The 12,633-nt window shown below is 45.8% G+C and overlaps 1 protein-coding gene across 5 annotated transcripts in view; it reads left to right on the forward strand.

The window, feature by feature from the left end:
* RAB11FIP3 (RAB11 family interacting protein 3) overlaps nt 1-12,633 on the forward strand; it is a 174,953-nt gene that overhangs the window by 135,237 nt on the left and 27,083 nt on the right. For 3 of the 5 annotated variants that reach the window (XM_019493101.2, XM_019493099.2, XM_059716699.1), the window contains one exon: nt 11,377-11,412. The exons of 1 other annotated variant lie outside the window; for it this stretch is intronic. In XM_019493101.2, the coding sequence (XP_019348646.2) occupies nt 11,377-11,412 (36 nt within the window). Of the gene's footprint in view, nt 1-138; nt 274-11,376; nt 11,413-12,633 lie in introns of all 5 variants that reach the window. One more of the 5 variants, XM_014597439.3, reaches the window with a different exon arrangement.

Consider the following 12,633-nt stretch of genomic DNA (forward strand, 5'->3'; position numbering starts at 1 on the left):
TTTATTGCAGATCTTGCATTAAAAACTTGATCTACTACTACCTCTTGCTTTCAAACACCCATGTAACTTGTGGAAGCCACAAACTAAATCAGATCGGTCTGTTCTGTCCTGTTAAAATGACACTTGTGATTTCTCTAGCGCCAATCCACTTGCTGCGAAACTGCACAGCATTATCACAGATGAGGCATTTGAGTTTTATTGTAGCCAGTGCCACAAACAAATCAACCGCCTTGAGGATCTTTCTGCTCGCCTGAATGATCTTGAAATGAATAGGTAAATTGGGGTTGTGTGTGGCATTTTCAATGTTTGATATTTCTCAAGCAGAAGGGGAGGCTCTCATTGTCCTACAAATCCCTTGCTTACTGAATTTGGTGGCTTGATTTCTTCATCCCAAAGGACCAATATGAATAGGCAAAGCAGTTGATATCGAAGCCTTTAAAGCCTCTTCAGATTTTAAGTCTTTGCTCTTTGCCTTAATAGAAGCTAAACAAAAGTCCTATTGATCTGAAATATGAAGGGAGAAAAAGCTAACTGACAATGGGAATCTTCCATTCTATTCTAATCAGTCATTTTGCATGTACTGTTGACTGTTAAGTGAATGCAGCACTTCATTACCATACTGAGCTTAGTAGAGTCCTTAAGACTGAATTCATATCTTAAATTTGCCATGTACAGTATTTCTGTCACTTGGGGGAAACACCTACTGGCTTTGATTTATAATGCTGAGCGATACTAGGCTAATCTACAGCCCCACATTCAAGTCTTGGGCTGGGTGGACTCAGTCCTTCATCCTGCTGCAGTGGCTATCTTGAATTCTGTGCATTTTACTCTGTGTGACACACTCTGAAACTTGAGGCCTCTTCTGTTCTGTGCAAACTACAAGCTCCATAGTAATTTGAAGAAAAGTCCTAATAGGGCCTAGAGCCCTTGGTCAGCATCTTCCTGTTGGTATACTAGTTGCTTCCTTGATTATATTCTGCTTTCTGTATCACTAGTGGAGTAAAAATGTAGGCTGTCAAGCACTTTGGGAGTGAATTGATTTATGGGTTTAACTGCTCAGATTTAACAGCCTATAGCTTTTTTTTTTTTCCTACTTGATACGAGCGGGGTTTGATTTCTCAGTTCAAACTGTCACACTACAGTCTGTTGGGTAGGAGGACTGAACAAATTAACATTAGTAGTAAATATTGACTTGTTTCTTCTCCCACCCCCAAACAAGTCTGCCATTTCTCATGCCATGGGTTGCCTCCCCACCTTTTTCCACTGCTTTTACTTTGTAAGGGCAGCATAGAGTTAGAGCAGGGATGTTCAGCCCCCCGTCCTGCAGGATAGATCCAGCCTGCAAGCACCCATGTTGTCTGACCCACGGGGCTACCCATAGGTCTGGAAATGTTGTGGCAAGGGAACAGTGGCACTGCTCCCCTGCTGCCAAATTTCCAGACTCATAGGGAGCCCTGGGCCCTGTGCACTGGATCAGGTGGGAGGGGTCAGCTCCAGGGTGCAGTCCTAGCACACGGAGGCAGGGGAGGGTGCTACTGGGCCCCAGGGCCTGATCTTGCCCATAGACTGGTCCTGTGCCACTCATCTGGTCCATGGGCCAAAAGGTGGAGCGCCACTGAGTTAAGGTCTCAGGGCTGCAGAGATGGAAGGAGAACCAGTAAATGGCGGGGAATTGGCCCTTTGGCTTGTTTGCTAGGAAGTACTTCTCCAAATTTTCATGAGAAATATGCACAAGTTGTAATGGTATCTGTTCTATGGGACTCACAGAAAGGAGTTCATACTGGTGCCTTCTTTCTTGTTATACAACTAATAAATGAGGATGCTAGATTTTCTTGGGATTTTTTATTTATATCCAAGTTTTCTTCTTAATAAATTCCTATTACTTAAGGGTTGAGAGAGGAACCCAAGAAAACTGGACCCTTAAATGCCATTTAAATTTAAATTGGATTTCTGGGCCTCTTTTCAGCTCCACTGCAAACCCCAGCCTAATAGTTTTTTCCCCAGATAGCACCTAAAAAGGCTTGGTTATTATGCCCTTTTTTTTTTTTAACTGAAAACATATAATGAAAAGATTTGAGTTCCCTCTGTTTTCTCTGCTGTTTTCCCCCACTCCCCTCCCATTGTTGCTCAGACTCCTTGAATATTATACACTAGCTTTGTTTTCTGTTGGTGTAGGGATCCTGATGTACAAATGGAGGAACTGCTTACAGAACAATGAATACTTGCTAGCTAATTGGAAAAAAAGTAGGAAAGATGACACCAATGAAATACTTAATTTCAAAACATGCTGAATGCCCGTGAGAATCCAAAAGCTACAGTACCTGCAATAGTTTGGCTAGTAATTGCTTTTGAACCCCATGTTGGGCTGTAATGAGTGTTATTTCCATCATGCACAAGGTTCTATCAGTTTAGCCTTGCCTACACTTCTGTTTTATACCAATTTAACTATAGCTGGCTTAGCTACAGTGGTTTTAAGATGCAATGATGCATCCCGTGCAGATGCTTTTATAAGAGCATGCAAAACTGAAATGTGTACCTGTAAACCAACAAAAGCGTGCCTATACAAGGTGTTACATTCGTTTCCATTCATTGTTTTTTTTAATGGCTATAAATGAAACTGGTGCAGCTTTCTCATCTAGACAAGCCTTTTTGACCAGAGGTGGTTTGGTAAAACAAATTTTGCAGGGCCTCACATAAGAGATGACCCCTGAGGAATTACAGATCCTGTTTTGGAGGCAAGAATGTGTGGGTGATACCTTTTTGGACCAGCTGTGTAGTTGGGAGGGCTATAAACAAGCTTTTTGGGTACCACTGTACTATTCCTCGTGTCTCTGGGGAAAAAAACAAAGTAGTGAGGAAGAAATACAGTCAGTTTAACTAAGGTCTTCCATGCTGGGAGATCTGAATATTACTTATAAAGATAAAAGCTATGTAAAATAGCATGCAAGAAGAGCAGAGCTCTGCAAATAAACATTACTGTGAGCAAGGGTGGAGCTTTAAGTGGAAGAGTCTCAGTAAACCAAGTAAAAGGGAGTAAAATTGTGATTTGCTGAAGTAGTTTTTGAGAGGCTGAGAGAGAGAGAAAAGGGTCTGCAACAGCCAAGTCTGCAAAGTGCAGGGTTCAGTCCTTGGATCTGTACTCTTAGCAGCACAGAAGCAGAAAGGGATTTCGGAGTCATAGTGGACTCCAGGATGAACATGAGTCGTCAGTGTGATGAAACCATCAGCAAAGCTAGCTGCACTTTATCATGCATCAGCAGATGCATGACAAATAGATCCAAGGAGGTGATACTTCCCTTCTATGTGGCATTGGTCAGACCGCAGTTGGAGCGCTGCGTCCAGTTTTGGGCTCCGTGCTTCAAGAAGGATGTTGATAGACTTGACAGGGTCTGGAGGAGGGCCACTCATATGGTCAGAGGCTTACAGGACAAGCCCTGTGAGGAGAGACTGAGGGACCTGGACCTCTTCAGCCTCTGCAAGAGAAGGCTGAGAAGTGATCTTGTGGCCACCTAGAAATTCATTAGGGGAACACAGCAAGGGATCCGGAGATGCTCTGTTCAGGGCGCCTCTTGGGGTAACAAGGAACAATGGTCACAAACTGACAGAGAGCAGATTTAGGCTAGATATCAGGAAGAACTTCACGGTAAGGGTGGCCAAAATTTGGAGTGGGCTTCCAAGGGAGGTGGTTCTCTCCCCTAGCTTGGGGGTCTTTAAGAGAAGGCTGGATAGGCATCTGGCTGGGGTCATCTGACCCCAGCACTCTTTCCTGCTTAGGCAGGGCATCAGACTTGATGATCTGTTGAGTCCCTTCTGATCCTAGCATCTATGAAAGTCAGGAAATTCAGCGTTAGAATAGCACACTCCAGGAAGAAGGCAGTCCAACCGGAAAGAAGGATTGTATTTTGCTTGACAAGGAAACAGAATGTTTATATTGTATGAAGTACAAGCGGGTCGCTCAGCTGGAGAAGAGGCAGTTCGACCTTATTGTTAGCCCAGCCCTCTAAGAGAGGTCAGGAAATCAGAAGCTGAGGGAAATCTTACTGTTGTTGGCATCATGTCAAATGAATGGATCTGAGCATGGAAGAAAGAAACAGAAAATAACCGGTGAAAATGATGAGAGTGCATTGGAGAATAGTTATTAAGCAAGCTTTCGGGTTCAAAAACCCTTCATCAGGCTAAGGAAGCTTGAGCACACACCAACTGCTGAAGCTTCCTTAGCCTGACGAAGGGTTTTTGAACCCGAAAGCTTGCTTAATAACTATTCTCCAACCATTTGGGTTGGTCTAATAAAAGATATCAAATTCACCCAAGGAACCTTGTCTGTTAAGAATTAGGCTCTTCAAGAACAGCACCTGCTTAGGAAATGTACCTACTTCTGAAGGTGCCTAAAACAAGGCAGTGAAGTCCAATGAACAATGAGATGCCACTCCTTTTCTTTGTCTCTTGGTTTATTGTTAAGTGACATCAGTGGGTGACTCGATGCAGTGATATTTGCAGCATATGCTTACAACAGAAGAATAAAATTGTACAGTGTGACAGTCAGTCATGCTTAAGATGTTCACACTACAGGTAATGATTCAGCCAACAACACAGTGGACAGAAATCCAGAATACAGTTCTGGTCTATGAACTAGTAGAGGTGACTCCAGGGAAGGAAAAGAGTGATTTTAGCTTTTGTCTGATTAAATAACTTTGTCTTGCATCATCCCCTGGAGAGTGCCAAATTCTTGTTGTGCTGGACAAAAAGCTTGAAATGAGAGCACTTTACTGAGAGAATTGAACCCCCAAATTAAACAGCAAGTCTATTGCAGCTGTGACAAGAGAGAGGTTGAGAGACACTCTGATAATGGCCATAGATTGAGTGCTTTGAAGATGATTGCCAACACCTTGCATCCAGAAGAAAACAGGAAGCCTAGTGGCAGTATTCCAGAACTCTTATCAGCATTTCTTCATTCTTCACCAGGAGTTCATCAAAGGGACTATGAAATGAGTAGGAACAAACAACAAAACACAATATTCTAAAGCCGTGCCTGAAATGTGTCCATGATGCAATTGCTAGATACAGATTTCTGCAACAGCTTACTTCCAAAACTATATCAAGCAGAAGCTATTTAAAGCTAGGTGACACTTCCCTGGACCCCAAGGAAACCAGACCCACGTGTATCTAGCTTTTACCATATTTGAAGTGCATTTTGTGGTGGGTAGCACATGGCTTCTGAGCTCTTCCATCTGTGGATTCCAAGACTTTTTGATAAGCTATTCATGGGGGTTGCAGGGAAGATTAATCTTCCTCGGTCACATGTGACACTCTTTTTATGACTACTACCAGAGAAGGCAGAATCTAGTCTCTTTCCATCAGATATATGGGAAGCTGTCTCAGCATCCTTGAATAGTGCCAAAAGCAATTCTTGCTTGCAGTAGGAATGTCAAAAGTTCACTCTTAAAACCAACATTAGTAAACCTGTTAGCAAGAAAAGAGTGGTCAGTCAGTGTCTCTTAGGGCACGTACACACACAAGCATGTGCACTTGCAGCAGCTCAGATAGAAGTGGTGCAAATTAGAGCTGGGGCTTTCTGCCTCAGCACATGTACCCAGACATTCGCTTTGGTGTGGGGCAAATTGTGCCACTTGGGGCAAAATAACCCTGCCTGACTCCTCCCAGATCTGCAGCCAGGGGGGCGCTAGAGCCTGGGGCCAGCACCTGTGCTGTCTCCAGCTGTAGCTCAGGGTACTCTCTCTCAGGAGCTTCTGGGGTCCAGCCAGTTGGTACCTGGGGACACTACCCTTTGTGTCAGCTGGGCTGCTGAAGCAGCCCTGAGAGTTCCCTGCATCCTTTACCCACTGCAGCAGTCTGGCAGTGGGGGCTGCTGCCTGGCTGTGATATGCTGTGCACCTGCCAGACCCAGGTGGGGACTGCACAACCAGTAGAGGCTGCAGTGGGCTGTGCAGTGGGCTGCCAGTGGGTGGTGGCTGCAGAGTTGACTTTTGTGTGGCCCTACTGCCATGTGTACCCCCTGCCTGGCCATCTGGGCAGCTATCACCCAGAAGATGTTCCCAGTGTGGTGGCCTGCTTTGAACTGTCAAAGCATGTCCTCCTGGTCCCAACTGGCCAGGAGGTCAGCCACCTCCAGCTGGGTCCAACGTGCCAGTTCTGAGCAGGCTTCTCTGCCTGGGTCCTGCCACTTGCCTCCCTAGCAGGAATTCTGGTGTTCCCTATTTGAAAACTGAAAAATCCCTGATAAAAAAATCCCAAAGTCACTCTGTAAAATACCCTGAAATCCATGTTTCTCCGCAATTAAAATTAAAACCCGCTATAGAGAGACAGTGATCAGTTGGGCAATGTTTTATTGATGTATCTACAGTGTTAAAGCAATTTGGAAGCCTACAAGTGTGTCTGTTATCATAATAAAATACGTTCTAAATACCTATGTTTTGCTGTTTGCCTTTGGTTTTCTTACCATAGAGCAGTTAGAGCTCCCCCTGACCCCTTCACCAACCAGGATGTGGGGACAGCTGTCCCTGCAGCCACAGCTCCTGCCAGCAGGTCTCATCCTGCAGCTGGGCATGCAGGATGTATGCTGAGGGAATGTGGGGTTTGCAAGAGGAGGATGGAAAGGGAGCATGTGGGGGGCTGTGGGGTGTGTGGGTAGATGTGGGTGGATTGTGGGGGGACTGCAGCATGGGGCAGCAGGGCCCGGCCCTGGCTGCCTGGCACCTGAACTGCCACTGCCCGATTGTGTGGTCCCACCATGGTCCCCTACCCTCTACTTACTGGCAGGAGCCCAGGTCCAGCTCCCTGCGGCTGGCGCGCTCCCTGCTCTGCACGGGCAGGCAATGTGCTTCAACACCTGGGTGAAGGCCAGCATAGAGATGCTCTGGTTGGCTACCAGAGTGTCTCTGTGGAGGACTGAGCCTCCAGTTGCCTCAGGTCACAGTCTGTAATGAACCATGTTCATTACTCTTCAGCTTGGTCTTATGGATGATCAGTTTCCATTCTCTTTTACATTTTTTTTTTAATTGGGTGCAGAGGTGGGAATGAACTTTCCATGGTTTTGGTGGTACTAGGCCACAATGACTTTATTGAAAAGACCTATTTAAAGGTTGGATGTTCTTTTTAAAGAAATAATGGAGTAAGTTTACAATAAAAATTATGTATTCAGAGTGTGGGAGTCACGAGTGGTGCTTGCTCTCTAGTCTCACCCTACTCCTCTTTGAGGGGAGGGGCTTTTCATGTAACCACATCAAAGGTTCTTCATAAAGTAGAAGGAGATTGTGTTCAGCTATTCCCTGTGATTTCAGAAGAGAGATCGTCTCCTAGGTTTGAGCTTCCAGGTTGTCTACCCAAAGCTTATGGGTTGTGGCCTGATCCATGCCCTGCTTTCTGTGCCCAGTCTGAGGGAGAGATGCTGAGCATTATACTTGTTGCTGGAAATTAATGTTTGCAATGTTTTAAAGGCCATTGATATTGCTGGTATTAAATGCTTTAACTGTTGCTATAATAGTCCTAAAAATAAAAATAAGGAAGAAAGCTATCAAGTTATCCAATCCTGGGGACCTCTGAGATTTGTTCTGTAGGATATATCTTCTTTTTAGTATTTCATCCAATGTAATAGCATCCCTGTTGGGGTTGGAGTCCCATTCTCCTTAACAAGACAGAGTATGGCAAAAATGGAATGTAAAGTTAAGGCAGTATTGTTCCCTGGCAAATGGCAAATAATAGGTTATTTGCCAAACCCCTCTAAAGTTAGTAGGTCCCCATACATAGAGACACCATGTCAAAAGTTAAATGTAGGTGTCAAAACTTTACTATGTGACAACTCCTCCTGTACAAAGGCATTGCTCTGGGGAGGAGCAAAGGGAATGACTAAGAGAAAGATGGAAAGATTCTATAGGAAAATGATTGGTTTTGTTTTTAAAGCAACCATTTGATTAAAACTATAAGGAAAATTGAGGCATACATCACTGTAACCTGTCCTATTTTGATTGCATGTTAGTAAAATTAAAAGGGGAAAATAGGAGTCATGATTTAAATGGGGAGTGGGGTTAGTGGAGAAAGCTTTGAAGTGGTACTATTAGATGTTGAGTTGAACTACTAAATGTTCATCTTGTGAGCAGAGAAGTTCTGCAACCAAGTACCGTTTATCTGTACTAGGAGTCATGGCATTGTGATATAAAGCTTTTAAGGATAATGGTAAACTCTACGGGCACGTCCAGATGAGCGCGCACGTGCCTCTTGCCCCGCCTCAAATCCCTTTGAAGCGGGGCAAGAGGCACGTGCGGGAACAAAAAAATGTTCAGCCCAGGGAGAAAAATTAGACCCCTGGATATCTGGGGGTCTAAAAAAACTGATTCACAGAAGAGTGGAGTAAGGCACAGTCCCAGACCGTGCCAGGAGGTCAGTCCTCCAAAAGAGGTGTGAGCCAGAGTGTCTCTTTTGTTCTCCTGCTGCCTCGGCCCCTAGCGCTGTCCAAGGTAAGTGGGGGGGAGGGGTGGCAGTGGGATGTGGGGAGCAGATCTGGGGAGTGGCAGGGGGGATGTCCCCAGGGCTGCAAGGGGTATGGACCCAGCCCAGCCCCATGCGGCTTGCTAGTCTGGCTTTGCACTGGAATGGGTTGCAGGGCTCTGGGAGGCACGCACAGGACCCGTGCCTCCCGGAGCCCTGTGACCCACTCCGGTGCAAAGCTGGACTAGTGAGCCACACAGGGCTGGCCCAGGTCCTGCCGCGTGCCACCTCCGCCCTGCAGGCACAGCAGGGCAGAGGCAGGACCTGGCGTGGTGCATGGGGACCGCATGCCGTGCCCAGCTGGGTTCTGCCCGCCCTGGGACCCCTCTGCTGCCCGGCTGGGCCGGGATCTTGGTGGCAGGACCCAGCGCGGCACGTGGGGACCATGTGCCAGGCCCAACTGGGTCCTACCGCCCTCAGGGCCCCTCTGCTGCCCGGCCGGCTGGGCCCATGACAGCAGGACCCAGCGTGGCACACGGGGACTGCGTGCCACGTCCACCGGGTCCTGTCGGCCCTGGGACTGCTCTTGCTGCCCGGCCAGGCAGCTGGAGCAGCCCTAGGACCAGCAGGACCTGTCTGGGCATGGCGCAGGAGCCACCAAGGGCCTGGCCCGGCTGGGCAGCAGAGGGGCTCCGAGGGCAGCAGGACCTGGCTGGGTCTGGCACGCGGTCCCTGCGTGCTGCACTGGGTCCTGCCACCATGACTCGGCCCAGGCGGGTAGCAGAGAGGCCTCAGGGCTGGCAGGACCCAGCTGGACCCGACGCATGGTCCCCATGTGTCGCGCTGGGTCCTGCTGCCATGGTGCAGAGCGCCCTACTCCTGCTGCTAAAGGCAAGTTATAGGACCCTGGGCAGGGGGGGCTGGGGCCCTGTGGGGGGGGGGGGGCTGCACCCCTCCTGAGCAGCCCCACCACAGGGTCCCCCACACTCACAATCCCCCCAGCAATCAGCCCACACCAACCCACATCCCTCCACACACACACCCATCCGCCTTCCCCCACACCCCTTCCCACCTGCTTCCTGCAAACACCACATCCCCCTATAAAACACCCATTATGTGCGAAGAAAACCAAAAGTACACATCAACATATATAGGTATTTAGAATTTATTTTATCATGATGATAGAGACACTGGTAGGCTTCCACATTGCTTTAACATTGTAAATATACCGATGAAGCATTACCCAACTGACTGCACTCGCGCTTGCTCTCTCTCGCTAGATATATATCTAGAGAGAGTGTGTGTGTGTGTGTGTGTGTGTAGAGTGGTCTTTTGTTTTAATTGTGGAAAAACATGGATTTTGGGGTATTTTTAAAAATGGATTTGGGATGCTGCTGCAGCAGTCCAGCTGGCACAAGGGGTAGTGTCCCCAGGTACCAAGTGGCCAAGCCCCAGAAGCTCCTGTGAGTGAGTAGCCCTGAGCTGCTTGCCAGAGAGCAGCTTTTTATACTGCTGGACACAGCACAGGTGCTGGCCCTGGGCTTTAGCTCCCCCTGGCTGCAGATCCAGAAGGAGCCAGGCAGGGTTATTTTGCCCCAAGTGACTCAATTTGCTCCTCAACAAAGTGCATGTCCAAGCATGTGCACTGAGGCAAAAAGCCCTAGCTCAAATTTGCACTGCTTCTATTTGAGCTGCTGCAAGCGCACATGTTTGCATGTGTGGATGCACCCTACTACATATATCATGTGTTGGGATGTCATGTTAAGTTTTAAATAGCAGTAAACTGCATTGTAAAACATACTTTTTTTTTTTTTTTTTAAATAGCTATCATACATGGTTCCTCTGGCAGCTATTAGTAAGGATGTAGACAGATGGACATTTGTAGCCACTTCAAAAGGCCGGGGGTGGGGAGGAGCTGCTGCTTGGGAGCACACAGCAGCTGTTCAAGTGTTATATCTGCATGATCATGTAGCCATACAAGTGAGCTAAATTGCTCCATCTTTAACCGTGCATCATCCAGGGTCAAAGTTAGGGTTATTTTTGCTACACTTATGTCACTGTATAATCATGCAACAGTTGCATCTTAACAGCATGTATTAATATTGTTTTATAATCATACAATTGTTACATCTGCCGGTACTATTAAATTAGTGTATGCTGTCCCTATTACTAATCATTGCAATGAGACCTTGCTTAAAATCCAGTCATCTTGATTTTTTTAGATGCAAATACAGCTGCCTATACTAGGGAGGAAGAGAAGAGAGGACAAAATTAACTAAACAACCGCAAAATCATGTTAAATCTAGTATGACATTAAAATAACTAGCCAGTCGTCTGTCAACTGATGCTGATGACATATACAATGACAAACACAAGTCAGTTTATATTTGTAATGAATGCAATGTGGAGGATATTGTATTGGGTTTCTAAAAGTATTTGGCTCTTCCACATCTGTGCCTGTTGTGTGCTAGTTCTGCCTGATTTTTCAGGGTATTTCAGCGCTGTTCCTTTGAAAGTTGATCTCTTTAGCATGTGCTGTTGAGTGGATCAGGCTACAGTCACCTTGCAACTGGGCTGAGTCCTACCAAGCCCAAGTCTTATTAGTCCTTTTCTCAAAGATCTGTTTTCAGGACTGGAATCAATGAGTGAAGAGTAAGCCTCTTGCCAGTGCCAGTGAAATTCCTGCAGCCATAACAAGTGCTAGACCTTTTGATTTGTTATGAAATTTTGTTAAAAAACATGCACACATTTGATTTTAACATGGATTGCATTAAAAAGCTGAGTAATGCATGTTGTGCTGTGCTGTGCTGTGCCGTGCTGTGCTGTGCTGTAAAGGATGTGCCCCTTTAATGTTCTTAGCTTGTTTCCTGTTTCTCTTACTCTTCACTGTCAGTTTTCCTGACTTTGTTTTCCTGTTTTTTCTTTATTTCACAGTCCGAATAAAAGACTCTCAAGCAAGAAGGTAGCAAGGTATGCTGGCATTTTGTATTATCCTTTTGCAGTAGGAAAGGAATGTGCTTGCGCAGATTCAGATGTGCAGCGTGCTTGAAACTATATAGATGTGCAATATTTTGCTTGTAGATAAATGAATGTTACCTTCTGCAAAATATGTAATTTATAGCTGGTTTAATTCTCATGATATATTTTAAACAGCTAATTTTAATACACCTCTTGACTGCCATAAACTTGGCTACTTCTTGAATGTTCTCAAACCTCCCCAGTCCATGTGTGACCCAAGATGGGTGGAGATTGGGGGGCTGCTGTGGAAGATCATCTCCATTCTGAGAACTCCTGGTAACTGATACCCTTCTGTCTATTATTAGTGTTATTAGTTTAGACTGAGTATTTGCTGGTTCAGTCAGTTGGGCAGGCAGATCCAATCAGAAATGAGACCTCATTAAAACCAATTCACTCTGAAACAAGTCCTCTGTTTCTGTTTGTTTCTGCTCTATTGAGTGTTGTGCACTCTATCCTGCTTAATTTCTTTACTACCTTCATCCAGACCTCATCATTTCATGGACTCCTTAGATATTAGAGTTGAGCCCTTACAGCTGAGGCTTTACATGGTTGTTACAGTTCTCTCTGCATAGATTAAGTCTGCCTTAAGGTTTGTGTACATGGGGAAATGTATCACTGCAGTTACATCAGTAGAACTCCTCTTGTGGACACTGTATAATAAAATATAAGCACCTGTTTATCTCTGAGGTTCTTTTTAGAAGCGACTTTGGTAACAGTTTGGTAATAGTCTTGGTAACAGTTTGTCAGCTTCAAGTCTTTCCCTTCAGGGGAGGTAGCTTAAGATTTCTTTACTCCCCTCCTGCCCCCCCCTCACCCTATGTTGGCTCTTTTTGTAATTTTAAGAAAGGTCCTTTTAGCTAGCTGTCCCACCTGCCCTGTTCATTTCCTGGCATTCTCTTCATTGGTATCTCCTCTAGGATTTTTTGAAATCATATACGAGAATCAAATACTTTTGTTCAGTGCAACTCAAGTGAAAGGAGGGGGTGGGAGAGAGAAGATTTTAGTATTCATCTTTTCACATACATACACCTTCTTTAAATTTTGATTTGGGGGGGTTGTTTGAGAAATGGGAGCTCGTCTTTTGAATGGTCTGTGATTTAATTTGCATTTTACAAAAGCCTGTAATCTCAGACTTTCCTAATCTGCTTGTTGCAGCCACCATCTTTGCTGGAT

Source organism: Alligator mississippiensis, chromosome 13 (assembly GCF_030867095.1).
Source record: "Alligator mississippiensis isolate rAllMis1 chromosome 13, rAllMis1, whole genome shotgun sequence".
Classification (NCBI taxonomy): Eukaryota; Metazoa; Chordata; order Crocodylia; family Alligatoridae; genus Alligator; species Alligator mississippiensis.